This window comes from Gymnoscopelus microlampas (assembly GCF_963454915.1).
Source record: "Gymnoscopelus microlampas genome assembly, chromosome: 11".
Taxonomy (NCBI): domain Eukaryota; kingdom Metazoa; phylum Chordata; class Actinopteri; order Myctophiformes; family Myctophidae; genus Gymnoscopelus; species Gymnoscopelus microlampas.
The window spans coordinates 42,264,033-42,284,607 of NC_139948.1; the positions used below are offsets into that span (position 1 = coordinate 42,264,033).

Consider the following 20,575-nt stretch of genomic DNA (forward strand, 5'->3'; position numbering starts at 1 on the left):
ACGGACCCCCATCTCAAAATATTTAGTTCCAGGGACCCCCAGAAGCAAAGATTTGAGTTACAAATGTTTGCTTAAAAAAATCATGATTTTTCAAAAATAGTAGATCTACAATCTGCTATTTTTGAATAGCCAAAGAAATCAAAAGTGACACAGATGCGTTCCCGGATTGAATGGGTTAACTTGAAGAGAAGGCTGAACGGAGGGGAAAAATGAATAATGGATTTAAAAAAAAGACAGACTTCTGCAAGTTCCATGCAATTATACAACCAAATTGCACACCAGTGCTTACTAATTTTAACACAAATTATTCATTGTGTTATTAATACTAATTCTATTATTAATATAGAGGGGTATCTGAGAGAGTCAGGAGCCTAAAATAACAATTTATTTTCCTCTTGTCAGAGGCTAGGAAGAGCTCATCCAGCTTATTGGTTCCCAAACAGTGGGTCAGGAGTCAGGACCCATTCTGGGGTCACTGATACATTTTTATTGGTCGAAGTAACTTTTCCCCTACATTTAAAAAAAATAAAAAATAAAAAATCCGAAATTAAGGTCAAACCTTTTTTTCAGAAGAATTTCATACATACAATGTAAAAAGGTTCGGGAACCACTGATCTAGCCCCAAGCCCTTTTCACAAAAGCGCTTGAAGCTAAAATGTAGGGTTCCAAAGTAAAAGTACAGTAAAAAAGGCTATTTTTTGTAGCCCAAGTATAAAGCAGGGCTTACATTGAGTGATTAATGTATGTAATAATCTAAACGTGCAAAGTAACTAGTAACTAAAGCTGTCAAATGATTACAGTGGAGTAAAAAGAACAATATTTGTCTCTGAGGTGATAGTAGAGTAGAAGTATAAAGTCTTGCTGAAATGGAAATACTCAAGTAAAGTACAGATACTCAAAATGCACGTACTCAAGTACAGCACTCAAGTGAATGCACTTGGTAACTTTCCACCCCTGCTCATTACCGCCTCTCTGTGGCCACACAACAAAACACAGTGTGATCTTTGAATGTTGACCAGTGGATTATTACTGTCACTCACATTTAAAAATAGTTGGCTCTGAGTCACGTCTTGTAAAGAAAATGTTTTCTTTTATAAATTTAGAGTAGCCAATTATTTTTTACCCCCTTTTTCTCCGTTATGCCAATTGATTCCTCCCCGCACACATTACTGTGTTGTCACTGCTGTTGTATCTTACTGACTCACCTGCCAGTGAGGAGCCCCCACCGGTTTGACGTAGGGCCTTCGTCCTACTCCTCCCGCCCAACACTCCCCACTGACAGGTGCCGCCCCCCAGCCCGTAAGGAATATGTGCAATGACCAATATCACCTCATCCCCACCCGGCTCACTCCCCCGAACACGGGCCAATAGTGTTTGCATAGACTGAAGCACCACGGTGAATTCGAACCCACAACCTCCGTGGTGGTGAGCAGGGACTTTTACCACTGCGCCACCCGAGTATTAAGCAAGTATGAAGCAACTTGCAGTTATAGGGAGGGGTGGGGTGTAATATTTCAATTACCAGATGGGAAATTGGCAATTGCTGCCATTCTGTTTCACATGTGTCATCTTCATCAAGTTATTTCTACAAATGTGCCATTAGGCTATATGTGATGTTCTATTTTTTATATCCTATTAGAATTTTACAATTCACATTATTCTTGGCCCTTCTCCAGGGCAGCACCATTGCCCGCCTGCTGCTTCATTCAATATCTCGTCACTTCCACCCTAGTAGGCTGCAGGTGTAATGCAGGTAATCAGCAGTGTTGCCAGATTTTGCGAGAGAAACAAGCGGCCAGGTCTATGAAAACAAGCCCAAAAGAAGCGATTAGGCTACGTTTGACCACTTTACCAGCTACTTTTATCAGCTATTTGAAAATACCAGATCTACAAGCTAGTTGTGAGCTTGTAGATTTTCAAAAAGTATTGAGAAAAAAGTTTAATATTTTAAATTACTTATTTTCTATGAATCACACGCACGTTACACATGATCAAAGCCTTTAATTCATGGAGTTTTTTTTGTCGCACTCCTAAGCCAATAATTTGATGACCGGAGACTCAAAGAGTCTCCTACTGAGTCTTCTATTGACCGATGACCCTGTTAAGGGATCAGTTGGTGGTCAGATACTGTAGGTGGGCCGCGGACGCTTTTGAGATTTTCAAGTGGGCCCTGGTCCAGAAAAGTTTGGGAACACTGCTGCTCTATGCGTCACTGTCGCACCACAGCTTAAAAAATGACCTAAAAGTAATGCCATCTTCTGTGTACAGGCTGTGATATTTAGCAGGCCTTACGGAAGCACATAGTGAGTACAACAGTTCCATGCTTGCTTGATGAGAAACTCCATAATTTTAAATGGATGGCAGCAGTCTGCTCTGCAGGTGTTCAGTCAGGTAACTCTTAAAGTCTAAGCTGCTTATAGGCGAGCATACACCGACAGGCTTGAGCTGGAGGCATCTGAGTACATGAGTAAACGGACTGAGGATATCAAGTGTGTTAGGTATTTGAGTACTAAACATACTGAGGATATCCCAGTGTGTTAGGTATTTGAGTACATCAGTAAATAGCAGTGATGGAAAGTAACTAGGCACATTTACTCAACTACTTAAGGTACACTTTTCAGGACTTTTTACTTTACTGGAGTGTTTCCAATTTTAAATACTTTCATACATGGACAAGCCTCGCCTGGATCGGAAAACTGGCGGTGGAATTGCTGTCATCCACCGCCATGAAATAAAAAACAACTCAATTTCCCATCCAGGCCCCCACCTCCTTCCACATGGACTCCACAACAGCACAACAGCACCTGAACTTCTGGAAATTCTGGCATTTTTTCACCCAACACATTGATTTCCCCACCCACAATAAAGACCACACCCTGGACCCGGTCTGTTCCTCTGGCACCACCATCAGCCATCTATCCAGCACCGACCTCACCTCCTCTGTGTCTTACCACATGGCCATCACCTTCCACATGGACCCCCCCCCCCCCCCACCCCCACCCCACCCTTGAGAAGCAGAGGCCTACCATAACCTTCCGGAACCTAAAGTCTATAAATTCATCTTTTCTCTCCACATCCCTCCTCTTTCTCTCTGACTGTTTCCCCCACTGATCTGGTCAACATCTATACAATGACTCACTCTCCTCCTGCCTGGACCAGCTTGCACCCACTCAAACAGGATCTGTCTCCTTCACCCACACTGCCCCCTGGTACACTGATGAACTGCACCTCCTCAAATCAAAGGGCCGACAGTTAGAAAGGCTTGACAAGAAAACCGGTCTCACCATCCACAATGACATCTATATCAACACCTGCAGCGCTACAAAGACACCCCCACTCCACCACCCACTCCTCCTACTATTCTGGAATCATCCAGTTGGGCAAGCCTAAAGTTCTCTTCTCAACTCCTCAAACCCATGGACACACACACACACACTCACACACTCCCTACTCAATCCTTCTCCACATTCCTCGATATTACCCCATCTGACCTCTCCTCTGTTGTTGCTGGTATGAAGTCCTAAACCTGCTCCCTGGACCCCCTCCCTACCACCCTCCTTAAGGACTGCCTCCCCACTCTCTCCCCACTCATCACCAAAACTGCTAACGCCTCCCTCTCCTCTGGTTTTGTCCCCCCTCCCCTAAAGCTTGCCACCGTCACACCCATCCTCAAGAAACCTGGTCTGGACCCCGACTCCCCCAACAACTACCGGCCCATTTCCAACCTACCTTTTTCGTAAAAAATCCTGCAGTGTGTTTTCGCTACTCAAATCACCACTTATCTCGAATCCAATAACCTCTTTGAACAATTCCAATGCGGTTTCCGCTCCAAACACAGTACAGAGACTGCCCTCATCAAAGTTACCAATGACCTCCTACTCTCCTGCGACACCGGCTCACTCAACGTCCTCATCCTCTTCGACCTCAGTGCTGCATTCAACACCATCAACCACCCCATACTTCTCTCAGGGCACTGCCCTCTCCTGGTTCACATCCTACCGTTCCGACAGACATCAATTCAACTCATGGTGTCCCCCAGGGCTCGGTGCTTGGCCCTCTCCTGCTCATTCTCTACATTCTCCCCCTTGGACAGATCCTTCGCCGCCATGGCCTCCGTTTTCACTGCTACGCCAATGACACACAGCTCTACCTCCACTCCAAAACCATTACTTCTACCCCCCCCCCCTCCACCCTCACCACCTGACTGACTGGCATCACCCCCTCCACCAAATATTTGAGTACATAAGTAAACAGACTGAGGATATCGAGTATGTCAGGTATTTGAGTACTTAAGTAAACAGTCTGAGGATATCCGAGTGTGTTAGGTAGTAAGTGCGCATGTGTGTTCGTGCGAGTGTGTGTGTGTGCGCGTGTACACACACATGCACACACACTTGTGTGCGTGCGTGCGCTTTTAAACGCCATCATTAACCACTTAAACCCCATATATACGTTGTTGAGCAGCGTCCCTCAGGGCTCTACACTAGTGGCTTTTCTGTTTTAGCTGTACAATAAATATCTCCGCTGAAAATAGGTAGCTCAACGCGTTCTGAGCTTGTCGATGTGCTATTTTCCTGGTGAAAGTTTTACCCAGAATACGGATGGATGGATGGATGCCGGGGTTAGAGTCGTTAATGACATGCGGACAGCAGCTGGTACGAGGCTATGAGGCGCTCTCTCTCATGAAGTGCAAAGCCATCTCCTCGCAAAACGCTTTTCCTCCATAAAGATCACATCAGATTCTCCCCCCTGGCCTTATATTCCTCCTTCACTGACTCTCATTTACATGTGAATAACAGGAGGACTCATTGTGCACCTATTTATTACGTCTTTATACTGCCACGTCCTCCTTATGTGACCTTGAAGAACATTGCCCATAAGCAGCAACACTGCTCTGACCCCTGTGCTCTCTACTATAGAGCAGGAGTTCTCAAACTTTTTTGTGCCAAGGCACGCAGCACGGCACGACGTGACGCACTGCGAGCTTGTATATGTGCTATTTTTGAATAGCCAACGTATGAATTGATGAAGTGGTAAAAATGATTGTGATGCTGTATTAACACGTTTTTCTGGGGACCGCCTGGACCCCCCCCCCCCCCCCCCCGACATCACTGCCGCTAGAGGGCGCTATCCCACTGGGTCACAGCGTTATTTTTGGTTTTGGATTTCCCATATAGGTGTTCCAAAAATAAACAAACCAACTCGGCGATTTTATATGGATACTGGCGGTGAAAAAGTACTAGTTTATCGAAAGAGTATATATATTTTTTCCCAAACACAGACGTTATCAAATGTTACGAAATATCATAAACTACACAGAGTAACAAAATCACCTGGGTGGTTTGTTTATTTTTGGAACACGGTTAGTTCTTATACAGTATGACGTGATCTAAGATTTGCCCATGAGAAATCCAATAGAAAAAATAACGCAATGACCCAGGGGTAGTGGGAGTGTGCACGTCAGGACTTTGGTACGCTATAGTTCAAATGGCAGTGTAGCCAAATGTAACCAGGTTTGAAAAGCAATTTTCATCAAAAGTAGCAGATCTGCAAGCTCAAAACGTGATGCGTTTCAAGCTTGCGGATCTGCTTCTTTTGATGCTTTTGTGTGACGCTGTAGTGATCAAGTAGGGCGTTAATTTACAAATAAACACAACAATATGGAGATAGGAGTTTTGTGCCCGACAGCAACAAAATAATACATTTTAAGAAGGAAGCTGTGGCCTATGTAAAATCTGCCCACGTGCCACAATGCGGACGTGTCTGTTCAATGATCTATCTATGTGTAAATATCGGCTGTGAAAAGGGTCCATTGGCGAAGTAAATCTATATGTCTCACTGGATAAGAGCTAAAAGCTAAAAGTCAGCTAAAAGTTTGAAACTTAAAAGTGTCAAATTATACCACTGTAACACAACCACATGCCATAAGAAGGCATCAAAGCACTTCAATTCATCTGAGATTTAGACGCTATTGGGAAAGATTTGCATGCTGGCATACGATGTCTATCCTTGACTTGTGGGCTCAGCAGTGGTGTAAAGTAACTAATTACATGTACTACTCAAGTACTGTACTTAAGTACAAATCTGAGGAATCTTTACTTTACTGGATCATTTTTCAGTACTTTTACTTCTACTCCACTACATCTCAGAGGCAAATATTGTACTTTTACTCCACTTAGAATTATATGAAAACTTTAGTCACTAGTTACTTTGTAGATTTTGATTTATTATTACAAAACCTACATTAATCTCTACAGCCCTATTTATATTTAGGCCATTTGAAAATAGCCTATCGACACAATGTGTCGCGAAGCGATCTTTATACAATTTATGTGAAATGGAACATTCTGCATAATGAGTACTTTCTACTTTTGGTACTTTAAGTACAGTACATTGTTAAACCAATACTTTGTCAATTTAGAATTCCGGACTTTTACTTGTAACAGTATTGTTACTTTTACTTAAGTAAAAACATTTAGTACTTTCTCCACCACCGATCCTTGACTTGTGGGCTCAGTCTATCCAGCTGACGTCAGTTATTTGATCTGTTAATCGATGGGGTGTGTCTGGGCGCCGTCGGGACAATAATGCAGTGCTGGTCAAACGCCCTGCTTGCCTGGCACTTACCTGAGACACATCTGTGCCAAGGTTATTATTATAGCTTTGCTTTGCTTAGTTTTGACTTTTTTGTTTTCATTTCCAGTTTACTTGATGATGATTCGTTTTTAAAGCGGGCTTGATAGTTTATTTTAGTTTTTTCGTTGTCTGAAAAGGCATTGTTTTAGTTTAGGTTTTATTAGTCTGTGTTAGACAGTGTTAGTTTTAGTGATTATTCTTTTTAGCAGATTTACCCACTCACAACTATTGTAGATCAGCTATTTTCACTATTTCTGAAGAAAAATATTGGAAGATTTCATGTCCACCCAAAATACTATATTGACAAAGACAAAAGCCAAGGACATTTATTAGTTTTAGTTAGTTTAGTAAACACACAGTTTCAATACAGTTTCAGTTACTTATTGTTTATTTGTTGTAAAGCCTTGTTTTAGTATTATTTCAGTTAATAATAATTTAAAAAAATCAATTCCAGTAAAAATAAAAATTGTATCCCTACATTGTTCTCCCCAATTTAGTTGTTATACCAATTGATTCCTCCCCACACACATTTCGTCCTACTATCCTGCCCAACACTCCCTGCTGACAGGTGCTGCCCCAGCCCGTAGGATTAAGTGCAGTGACAAATATCACCCCAACCGCCCTGCTTTCCCTCCCCCGAAACACGGGCCAATTGTGTTCATGTAGAGTAGACGCTCGACAAAGCCGGATGTACCACGGTGGACTTTGAACCCACGACCTCCGTGGTGGTATAGGCAGCCACCTCACCGCTGTGCCTTCACTTTTAGTTAACTTTAATAAGCCTGGTTTAGTTGTAACGGACAGCAAATGACATTGGAGCTATAGGTCTGCTGCACAGCTTACGGCTCTGGACTCGTGTTTTCTGTTTTTATGTGACCATCTGTGCGAAGCCACAACGAGCCACTGTGTGGCTTTGACTGGAACCATGGTGATGTGGCTTTAGAGAGAGAGAGAGAGAGACATGCATGCATGCGTTCTTTAGAGAGAGAGAGGGAGAGACTGCATGCATGCGATCTTTAGAGAGAGAGAGAGAGAGACTGCATGCATGCGCTCCTGACGCCTGAGGACTCTGTGCTCTGCTCATGTAGAAGTCACACACAAACGCGCCATGCACTCACTGATAAAAGAAAAACGATCGTGGGCACACGCTACCGTGAACATGCGATCAATTTACAATTTACCCCACACATACATCTTTACAACCGGATCTCCATATTATGCCTAGATATATAGGCAGCATGTAAACTTTCACCCGCACCCTCGGATTTGCGAACAGCTTCCTCCTCGAGGTTCCCCCAAGCCCCAGGACCAAGCTTACGCACCTAGTCCTGTCAAAATTATTATATAATCGTCTAATCGTAATTATTTGAGATAATCGCAATTATATTTTGCATAATCGTTTCCATGTTGAAAAAATTGGAAAAAAACACATTTTCAAATACTAAAAAAGCAGAAGTAGCGGATCTACAAGCTTGCAACGCGTCACTTTGTGAAGCTTGTAGATCAGCTACTGTATTTCTGCTATTTTTACATGTATGAAATTATTAAATATGTCAATAATGTCTTTGTATATTTCAGTTATTTGGCATATCTGCCCCATGTGCAATTTTTGATTACGAAGCCTTTTAGGCTTATATGCTCCAATGTTCAATGCCAATCACACAATTAAATCGTTAATCGCAATTTTTCGAGTGACAATTAATCGTCAACTTAAATGTGTAATCGTGACAGCCCTATACGTAGGACCGGGCCTTCTGCTCGGCAGCACCGTGCCTGTGGAACAGCCTTCCTATCGATTTAAGAGCACCGCAGACCCTGGACTCTTTTAAAACAGGCCTAAATACTTTTTTTATAGGAAGGCCTTTGTGCTTGACATTTTAAAACCCTTCTTTTAACCTTCTATGATTGATTATATGTTTTAACTACGTAGCACTTTGAGATTCCCTGTCCCTGACCGACTGGATGTCGGGCCCCTTGTACAAAATCAACCTCTATGGGTCCCCATTGGTTTCATTTGTACATTCTCTGACTTAAATCAACACACATGATTTGACTGTGTGCTACAGCTGTCAAACTTTTTAGCACGAGACCCAAAAGTCTCCCCAGGAGCGAAACTAGTGAACATAGCAGATCTACAACACGACACGACGCAATGCGATGCGTTGTGATGATGCATGTAAATGTGCCGACCCAGTGTTTGGGATACTGCTGTACAGTTTACACACACACACACACACACGCACACGCACACACACACACACACACACAGGCAGATAAACATTTTTTTTTTAATGTGAGGAGGTGAATTGTTATTGTTTTAAATACTCTGACACATACGTTGACATTATTTTCTGGGTATGATTATGACCCATCTGGCTTTGTCCTGGAGTGCATAGATCTATGATGGAATCCGTCTGCAACACGTGACTATATAAAAGTGTACACACGTACATACAGTACACACACCCACACACGCACACGCACACACACACACACACACACACACACACACACACACACACACACACACACACACACACACACACACACACACACACACACACACACACACACACACACACACACACACACACACCATCTAAGCCACAGTTCAGTCAGATAACTCAACAACAAATAGATTGAGACCAATAATGGCTTGACTTAGAATATTTTATTTATAAAATATAGTCTGTAGTGAATATATGATCTTGGCGTTCAGGCTCTTATATGGATTACTCCCTGCTCGGCACATTATCAGACGATGTGTACACTAGGCTACAGTAGAAACATACAGACACAAATACAAAATGTATGCTTTTGATTTAAAAACCCTTTTTCGATACAGTATGTCTGGGGACAAGTCCAACATCATACAGAATGCAAAATACATTTCAATATCAAAGAACTACATCAAGTTTGACTTATCACTCGAGGGCCCAAATATGACAATGTTCAAAGCGCATTAGCCGTGTCATTTTGAAAAATGATCACATACGTGAGGCAAATTTGACTAATTACACGCCGAACATGCCAGTGCTGTTTGCCCATTCTTTTTTCCCCTCATTTATTTTGAATTAATATAGATTAATTGCAATTAAATACAGAAGAAAGGGGGGACATGTAAAAAAATGTCTGTAGGCAGGGCTGTTTATGAGCTTGTTGAAGTGCAGGTGGTAGCAGCATGGATGGAAAACTCCCCACTAAGATGACATTGCTACGCTTGGCTGAGCTCTCTGCTCTGCAGTCAACTAAACAGGAAGGTAGCATTTTACAGGACTAGAGGGGTGCTTAGCCCCCACCCACAGCAGTGGCTCAAACATCATCAAAAGTATCAGATCTGCAAGCTCGAAACGTGGCGCAAAGCGACGTGTTCTGAGCTTGTAGAACAGCTACTTTTACAGTTTTTGAATTTGAATCCTGACAAGTATAACAGTTTTGCACGTCAGAGACAATATGATTTTTGTCACAAGCTACAATTAAGCTTGTAGATTGGCTATTTTTGGGGGAAGAGATTTAGTGTAGGCGGGAAAAAAGCTGTCCAAATACAAAGCTCAAGTCCAGTTCACTAAGTTCTAGAGGGTTTCAGTGGTTATGGCGTAGTCAGAACAGTGGACAGTACTTTAGGGACATGGTAGTATATAGGAACATAACACATAGGACCAATACAAAAGTTCCTTTCCTTTGTACATTTCGCCAGAAACGTTTCTGGACCACAAAAACGTTACATTTTAGGTATACGTTGCATTTCAACGTTTAGGTTTATGGTTAGTTCAAAGGGTTAAGATTAGGGTTTAAGGTTAAGTTTAGGCATTGTTTTTTGTGAGGTTATATGCTTAGAGTTAAGGTTAGGTTTAGGGTTCGTAAGTATGCAATGTAAAATCGACGATTGCATGGTTCTCATCTGCGGATCATGTTCACATGCAACGTTTTGGGGATAATTGTTCTTATCACAGTACGTTTCTGCGAAACGCACAGTCAACAGTGACTTAGCGTTTTCTCTGGCGACCAGGCTGTTCCTTTCATAAGGTTTGTGGATCTGAGACTCAGACTTTATTACCAATGTGACCGCGCGTGCGTGACCCTGTCAGAGGCCTTCTGGACAGTGGTATCATGAGTGTCTCCCGGGTGTATTTATACCATAACATTATGCGTTTTCATTGCCCAGTAGTCCCCATGGTATTGTGGATGGTGGTGGTATCTCGATCGAGTGCGTGTGTTTGTGTGTGTGTGTGTCTCTCGGGTGCATTTATACAACCAGAAACGTTATGCGTTATTCCATCGCCTCGTCCCAAGGTGTTTTTTTGGTAGGTGGGTATCTCGGGCGTCTCTCGGGTGTATTTACACCCGAGCGTTATGCGTTTTCATCGCCGTACGTGTGATTGCAACGCGCTTCGCCCAGGACACACTTGTATTAATGTGTGTGTGTGTGTGTGTGTGTGTGTGTGTGTGTGTGTGTGTGTGTGTGTGTGAGATTGCAACGCGCCTCGACCAGGACACACTTATTAATGCCAGGTGGAAAGGCGGCCAAGGTCTCCGGCAGGGCTATGCATCATCCACACACTGCTGTGTGCCAACACACGTGGATGGATCGCATGTGCTCTGTGTGTGTGTGTGTGTGTGTGTCTGTATACTATACTTGTGAGCGTCAAATATTGTCCCTGCATACAATTTGAGAAGTATGGTCGAGCGACTGTTTTCCTGGTCCTCTGTTGTTTTATGGTTAAAAAAAGATTTGGGGAGTTTGACAATTAGGTAAAGATTCAGGTTAGGGTTAGGCATTAGATTTAGGGGTTGGAGTTATGCCTGATTTGTTCTTTTTTTGCATCCCGGTTTTGCGCACCGGAAGTAGCTGATCTACAAGCTCACAACGCGTTGCATCGCAACGTGTTGTGAGCTTGTTGATCAGCTATTTTCGGCTTCAGGTGTTGGGGTTAAAAATGAGAAAAAATGGCAAAAAAAAGTTAGTCATAAAATTGCTGTCCTAAAATGTTGATGTCCTCACAAGTATAGTAATATAAACGTGTGCGTGTGCGTGTGCGCGTGCATGTGTGTGTGCGTGTGTATGTGTGTGTGTGTGTGTGTGTGTGTGTGTGTGTGTGTGTGTGTGTGCGTGTGCGTGTACATGCTTGTATTTATGTCTGATTTTGAAGGACTTTCTAAAGTGAATCTAGTGCCTTTTGACTAATCTGAGTTAGTCAAAATACTTTAATCACGGTGACAAAATGGAGCCTCCCATGAAGCCTGATTAATAATTTGTTGTGGTTTTGGAGATAAAGGTCATCATAGGGAGCTTCAACATTAATTGAGGTGATCAATTTAGCGGGAACGTTTTAGGTTTTAGCCTTCATTTAAATAAGAAAACAACAAATAACAAAAGATTGAATCAGAATAACTTTATTTACCAAGTGCAATCAACACACAAGAATTCAATGATGTGGCATTAACGGTACAGGAACATACTGTTACATACTGTAACATACTGTAAGATACTGTTACATACTGTAACACTTACAACTGAATCTACATAGAGCTGTGCATAGTTGAGCGTCAGCACCCTCTGGTGGACACATTTGTGAAAAGCGAGATGTACTGGGGCTGGGCAATTAACCAAAAATATGTGTAAACCGACAATTAGAACCAATAACTGACTTTATCCTCCTTAGGTTACTCGAATAATCGAGAACCACAAGGAAAATTTGTATTATTATTTTTTTTCAACAACTAAATCTGATTAAGTCCTGTTGTTGTGTTGGTTGTACAATGGTGGCCTGCAATAATAACGAAAATTGCCGATCTACAAGCGCAGCACAGCATGTCGTGGCGTGTTGTAGCTCTGCTATTTCCCCCTTTTTTCCCTATAATTGCTCATTAATGGTAATCGAGGCAAAAGTTTGAAGTAATCGCGATATTGATTTGAAGTCATATCTCTCCCCAGCCGTAGCTAATATGTACCGTACATACATAGATAGGCAAACATGGTTTCGCGTCAGGTCACAGCTCTGACTAATAAGAACTGACAGTCTGAAGTTGCGTATTTGGCACACGTGGAGAGACAAGGGGAAACAAGGCCATACACACACATTACATAATGCTCTAAATGACGGAGAGCTCTTCTGGCCTCATGCTGGTATCATTCTTAACCCATTAAAACTGGGAACGCATCTGTGTGACCACTTTAACCATTATTTTATACTTTGGCTATTCAAAAATAGCAGATATACTGTACTTAGATCATAGTGCTTAGATCATAGATCATAGATCATAGTGTGGCACCGAGTGCTGGGCTATGAGCTTGTAGAATCGTGACATTTTTGCAAATCTTTGAATATATATATTTTTAAAGCAAACATTTTTAACTCCAATCTTTGCTTCTGGGAGGTCCGTGGAACAAAATATTTTGAGATAGATATATTGAGGGTCCGCGGCCAAACATATATCATTTTGGGGGTCCTTGACATGAAACAGTTTGAACACCACTGTATAACAACCAAACAACAAAAAATATATGTATTTGGCCGCGGATCCCCATCTCAAAATATTTTGTTGCAGGGACCCCACCAGAAGCAAAGATTTGTGTTAAAAATTTAGTTTTGCAAAGATTTGCACAAAATGAATGTTCAATATTGTTCAAAAATAGCAGATCTACAAGCTCGTAGCTTGTAGATCTGCTATTTTTGAATAGCCAAAGTATAAAATAATGGTTATAGTTCAAATCTAAAATGATACAGATGCGTTCCCGGATTGAATGGGTTAACACCCTGCTAACTCAGTTCTGACTCATTACATCTGCTAACTACCTCTTCTCTCTTCTCCATAGCCCTGTTCTATCATCCTTCTACCCCCGCACCACACACACACACACACACGCGCGCGCGCACGCCCGCGTACGCCCGTGCACCCACAAACTCACATTTCAACAATTTATTCTCGTCCACATAAAGGAGAGCACACAAGGACACAAATATTAAAGGTGCAGTTAAGGTTATACATTCACAAAATCATGGCATAGTCTTCATGATACAATAAGCATGTCACTCACTCACTCACTCACTATAGTCTCTGGGTATAAGTAACAGCGTCTCTGCCATATGTGGCGGCTGCCACGCGCGCGCGCACACACACACACACACACACACACACACACACACACACACACACACACACACACACACACACACACACACACACACACACACACACACACACACGGTTTCTTATATCAGAACCTTGCAGTGACTACATCCATTTCCTATCCCTGAAAGCTTGTCTTACACTGTCTTAGAAAACAGACACATTTTCTCACTCCGTCAACTCGTTCAGAGTTCAAAAGAACACTTGAGTTAATTCTACTAAACCCCAACCCAAAATGTCAACTCGACCCCTAAAGTACTGAACTTCTAGCAGAAATTGGGAGGAACGTTTTTTTTCTTTTCTTGTATTTTTGTCCTTGTGAGGACATTTTGGTCCCCGTAAAGGTGGGAAAACAGGGGCAGGGACGCACGCACACGCGCACACGCACAGGCGTCACTGTAAAAGACTTCCACTGCAAGGCGAGTCTTAACAGCATTGTGACTCTTATCTGTAGCTGAACAGAGCACTTGGTTCTGCTCTTGGCCGATCCAAACCACTTTAAAACAGCACTTCATGTAATGGACCGACTGGAGAGAGAGAGAAGGGGGCGAGCAGGGACACACAGGCCACCCTGGACGGGAGGGTGCTGATGGGACAAATCAAACACATTATTAACCTGCCGTCCCTATTTTGGGGCCCGAATTCCTATTCGATCAAAGTTTTTTTTCCATATTAACCCCCTTCAAACTTTTAGTGAAAAAACAGCAGATGTGCAAGCTCACAACGTGTCGCCTGTGTGACCCATTGTGAGCTTGTAGATTTGACGTTTCGCTATTTGTCTTACGATGAAGTATATATAATAGGCCTTATAAGTGGTTAAAGTGGAGTAGTGTCTTCTATTTTTATGCCTTCATGCCATCTCAGGAAAATGTGAGACTGTGTGTGTTTGTGCGTGCGTGCGTGTGTTTGAGTGTTAGTGTAAGTAGCCATGCTATGATTATTTCCATGTATTTATTTGTTAATCACATTTTTAATTATCTCAAATTGTTAAGGCTATTTTTTTTTGTAAATGTGAATACAATGCATTTGCCAAATAATGACATAATATTTCTACCATTAATCTTGTCCATTGGTAATGCATTTCTCAAACAACCCTTTCCATTTTTCTCATGGAAATGTTTTCTGGAGTAGCTGCTTTCTACATTCAGGTAGCCTATTTATTGCCTTCAGCCAAGCTGATTGAAATGTACCTAATTAGCGTTTTATTTATAGCAACATTTGACAAGGTCACTTTGAATTTGCTTGACAACTGGATGGTAACATAACACTGTAGTTAACACATGAAGATAAAATGCAGAGAAACAGAGGCAATTTTGTTTTCTTTGAACTCTATTCATCTTTAAAAGAGAACTGACATTTAGGTTGTTATTCTGTCAAAAAATAGATGATAGAATTTTTGAAATGTTTTCTTTAATAACATCTCTCAAGACTTTTCTTTTTCATAGATTAATGTTCAGTAGTCCGGAGGTTGGAAACTGCAATTTTGCTTTTGGCTGAAATGAATGGCATTGCTTTTCACGGTCGAAACGACACGTGAACTTTTCATCCCGAGTACGGGAACATTTTTTAAAAGCCGTTTATTGCCGTTCATTCAGCCAGCCATTTTGTGGAGCTGTTGAAAATGTTGCTTCCTTGTTTACCTCCTCTCACCTCAAAGTCACGTTAAAAAAACACACTTCACTCTATGAAAATGTGGTCCGCTTGCCTTGCACCTCTCCACGCACACTTGCACTTGAAACGTGCACACATGCACGCAGGCGCACACACACACACACACACACACACACACACACACACACACACACACACACACACACAGTATTACTATTATTGTGAGGACATCAATATTTTAGAAAGGCAATTTTATGCCATTTCTACCTTTTTGTTGTGCCATTTTTGATGCCAACCCTATAAAGCCTACCCTATAAACCCTATAAAGATCTCCTATTTCGGAGCATGACATCAGTGTACAACTAAAGTATACATAAAACTCTATCCTAAATGATTTTCTTGTTACCATAAAATGTACAATTTATAATTTACAATTTAGACATTTAGCAGACACTCTTAATCCAGAGCGACTTACAGTAAATAAGGTACACACGAGGTAATACATTTAATGCATAGAAACTGTAATCAAGGATCATAGAAAAATAACCAGCAAAATGTTCCTCACAGCATCTACTTGTATTTCTCAAATTCTACTATATACTTTACTTGTGGGGACATTTAGCCCTCACAAGTATAGTAATACAAGTACTGTACACACACACACACAGAAATCTTAACACACATGCACCCCCCCCCCACACACACACACACACGCACACGCGCACGCACACACACACACACACACACACACACACACACACACACACACACACACACACACACACACACACACACACACACACGTACACACACACACGTACGCACGCACAATCATTATGGGTTAGGCTCTGTGCGGTGAGATAAGATAGGTCAAATGCAGCGCAGGGCTGAGGCACGGCAGACTGGGGCAGAGTGTACACTGAATAACAATGTCCACAACTAATCGGGATTAACTTCTAATCGCTGCAGCCACTGGGCCCACTATGCAAATCAGCTCATTTATAGGCGCAGGCCCCCGAACCCTGATTGGCCCTTATCAGGGGCTGGGGGTGGGGGGTGGAAGGGTGGTGGGGGTGGTGGGGGGGGGCAGGGGCGCAGGCAAGCTGGGGTGCAGAGAGGGGAGAGATTAGCCTGGCCTTGGACCCAGTAATGCTGCTGGACCCCTCAGAAAGAGAAATGTCTGTTTCTCTGTCTGTCTGTCTGTCTGTCTGTCTGTCTGTCTGTCTGTCTGTCTGTCTGTCCGTCCGCCCTTCTCTCCCTTTCTGTCAGGTCTCCTCATCCACCTGTCTGTCTGTCTGTCTGTCTGTCTGTCTGTCTGTTTCTGTCAGGTCTCCCCATCCGTCTGTCTGTCTGTCTGTCTCCACCTGTACTATACCTTCCCTCTATCTGTCTGTGTCTCTCTGGCTGTCTCTCTCATGAGTCATGCTTGTGGTGTATGTATGGTCGTAGGCTGTAGGCTGTGTTCACATGGCTGTGTTTACTATGCCAACGTTCACGGACAGTTTACACATCTGTACCGCGTGCATTATGTCTTAATGCTCACGTCTACCTGTGGTGGACAGTAACAGAGTACATTTACTGGAGTACTGTACTTAAATACATTTTGTGAGAATCTGTGCTTGAGTATTTGTGAATTTGGAAATACATGATTTTCACTACATTTCAAAGACAAATCTTGTCCTTTTGACTCCACTGCATTTCTAGGAAGGGAAAAGGTACATTGTTATACTTTGTAATTTTTACTTTTGAATACTTATATTCAAAATATACTATTTTTTTAAAAGCATGTTGTCTCTGTCGGGTGGCAATCTCTAAAACAGTTACTTTTCCTGATTCGAATTCAAAAATATCAAAAGTACCAGATCTACAAGCTCAAAACGTGTCACTTCCCGCCGTGTTTCGAGCTGCTTGTAGATCTGCTACTTTTGATTTACGAAATAAAAGTGACAATATGGAGATAGGAGGTTTCTGCCCAACAGCAACAATGTACTTTTGAATACATTTTTTGGGCAGTGCAACCGCCCCTATAAGTGAGGTTTGGACATCGACCCAATTGCACCCCCCCAACCCTGCGCTGTGATTGGCCACCATTGTACCCCCCTAACCCTGCACCGTGATTGGCCACCATGACTCTATTCAGGACTGTGATTGGCTAGAAACACATGACACATGTGCATAGCCCTATAAATAGGACTATGCACTTAAAAAAAACACTTTTATGTTTTTTTTTAAGTGAATCACTTCCATCACTGTGATGACCACTGTGACCACACCGCCCACTTTACACTGGGTGTGATTTTTTTTTAAAGCAAGTACTCCAGTACAAAGTACAAATATGACAGAGCATCTTTCACTTGAATATAGTCGAGTAATATAATATTTAGACAAGAGTATCGACACACTTGCTCACGTTTACGCCTCCACTTTCCCTCACTCACACATCCCTCTCCCTCGGCGTCTGTCGCGTGACGGCGAACAGACTGTCCTCTTCATTTAAGCGCTAACACTCACAGAGATTTTTATCGCATTAAAGCGCGGCCTCGCCGATCGAGAGCCCCTCGCCGGCGCGTGTTTCGTTCAACCCCCCGGCCCCCCTGTCTCGCCGTCAGAAACTCACTCAGGCCTGCGGGGACGTCAGGTGAATGCAATTAACTCCCCGCTTTAGAGTGGGAAACTAGTAAAAAAAAGTCTTGTTCCAACGGGGACCCGAGTTAACCCTTTAAGACCGGGAACGCATCTGTGTGTCATTTTAAGATTTCTTTGGCTATTCAAAAATAGCAGATATACAAGCTCATAGTGCGGCACCGAGTGCCGCGCTATGAGCTTGTAGATCTGCTATTTTCAAAAAATCATGAATTTTTTTTTTAAGCAAACTTCTTCTTCCTTGGAACAACATATTTTGAGATGGGGTCCGCGGCCAAATACGTATCATTTTGGGGGTCCTTGACAGGAAAAAAGTTTGAGAATCACTGATATCATAGCAACATTGGCTTTTTTCAAAAAACTGTTAGAATTTAGAAGACATTTGTAGAATCCCCCAGAAGCAAAGACTTGAGTTAAAAAGGTTCACTTTAAAATATATACTGTACTGCATACATTCAAAGACTTGCACACATTTTCAAGATTTTTCAAAAAATAGCCGATCTACAAGCTCATAGCGCGGCACCGAGTGCCGCGCTATGAGCTTGTATATCTGCTATTTTTTAATAGCTAAAGAAGTTTAAAATGACACGGATGCGTTCCCGGTCTTTATGGGTTAAGAACTCGGCCGCTTAAAAAAAAAAAGAAAAAGAAAAACCCTTAATAGTTCATTAAAAGTTCTCATGCCTCTCTACACGCACTGATTGGATCTCGTCAGCTTCGGTGGGTCCGTGCCCGCTTCCTCAGAGATAAATGGATAGAGCTGCTTATCTCTATCACCCCCCGAGATAGATGCTGTCTCTCAGCTGCAGCAGGCATGAGGGCTGTATGGGGACCCGCGTTGCCAGATTCTGTGAGAGAAATAAGCAACCAGGTCTAGGAAAACATGCCCAAAAGAAGTGACTATAGGCCACATGAGCACTTTAAACCTACAGTATACGCATCAGGTATTTGAGAATAGCCGATCTACAAGCTGATCCGTGAGCTTGTAGATCTGCTATTTTCAAAAAAAGACTTCAAGGTATTTTTTTAAAACATTTTGACAAAACACGGGGGTCCCTGGCACAATATTTTCAGATGGGGGGGGGGGGGGGGGGTGTTGACAAATACATATTGATTTGGGGGTCCTTGACATGAAAATGTTTGAGAACCACTGGTTTAAACAACATTAGGGAACTAAAAAAGCAAATACACTTTAGAAACAAGCCCAAAAAAACGCAATCCGCAACCATCAATATTTACAAGTAACTTTACAGAAAAAGAAGCCCAAAGTCACTTATAATAAGCAGACATGGCAACCCTGATGGGGACCCAGTTCACATTCTAAACAGATCCGTTTTTTTCTGATCTCTCTCTCTCTGTCACACACGCACGCGTGCACGCACACGTAAACCACATAAATATAAAGTGTAGTGCACACAGCGGGGCAGTGCTACAGTTGTTAATCAATAAAACTAAATTAAAAGACAGATGTCTGTGAATCCGTGCTATACTTCAACAGTGCCTTTATGTATTAAGCGGTCGTCGGGCGCTGGATTCTGCAGCCGTCAGTTAAAGGGCCACGCACGCCAAGCACTGTATCTAATGTCTATAACCATAAAGTCTCATATCATATGGTCATATGAGTCATATGTTCAAAACCGTTACTTTTCAGGATTCAAATTCAAAAGTAGCAAAAGTAGCAGATCTACAAGCTCGAAACGCGTCGCTTCGCGCCGCGTTTCGAGCTTGTAGATCTGCAACTTTTGATACTTTTTTGATACTCCTTTTTTGCCTAAATGTTTTACAGTACCTCCATGCGGTTTACATTGTTGACTGATAAAGTATTCAAACAATCAAAGAGTTAAAATGATATTTAAAATGGTCTCTATATAGTTATGGTTAAAGTGCTTGGTGTGAATTGCCCTTTACAGTAGATGTGTGTGCAACTGTGATTTAGATGTATTTTCTCATGTTTGGGTTGCAATAGTTTTGCACGTGTCCTTTGGGGAGCGTCGCTAACCTTTTTCCTTTGTTTGTTGTCCCCCCCCCTCTCTGTGTTTCCATAGTTACGGACGAGTATATGCTGCCGACCCCTACAACCACACACTTGCTCCAGCAGCCACATACAGCGTTGGTGCCATGGTAAGACAGACCAACCACACCTCTCTCTCTCTCTCTCTCTCTCTCTCTCTCTCTCTCTCTCTCTCTCTCTCTCTCTCTCTCTCTCTCTCTCTCTCTCTCTCTCTCTCTCTCTCTCTCACACACAAGTTATCTACATACACAGTACAATCCTCAGTGTTCACTTAGAGCTGCTCTATGTAACTGAACCCGGTTTCCTGTGCAAGTGCTGACATTTTTTACCATTGAGCTAATAGTGCCGGCCTGCTTGCTCACGGGATGAATAACATCTTGACCATCAGGTCAACATTCGTGTCAGATCCTGTGTCTAGGCGAGACGTGACCTTTGACACCATCTAAATGTCTCAATAGAAGAGCAGGGAGACCAAACACAACCACCCCCCAATTATATAAGTTATATTGCATTAACATACTCTACCATACTGATTGGACAACA

The 20,575-nt window shown here is 42.5% G+C and overlaps 1 protein-coding gene across 6 annotated transcripts in view; it reads left to right on the plus strand.

Annotated features, from left to right (window-relative positions):
* Positions 1 to 20,575, plus strand: part of rbfox1 (RNA binding fox-1 homolog 1) — a 109,404-nt gene that overhangs the window by 85,052 nt on the left and 3,777 nt on the right. For all 6 annotated transcript variants that reach the window (XM_084072826.1, XM_084072824.1, XM_084072825.1 and 3 more), the window contains one exon: positions 20,067 to 20,142. In XM_084072826.1, the coding sequence (XP_083928952.1) occupies positions 20,067 to 20,142 (76 nt within the window). The remainder of the gene's footprint in view (positions 1 to 20,066; positions 20,143 to 20,575) is intronic.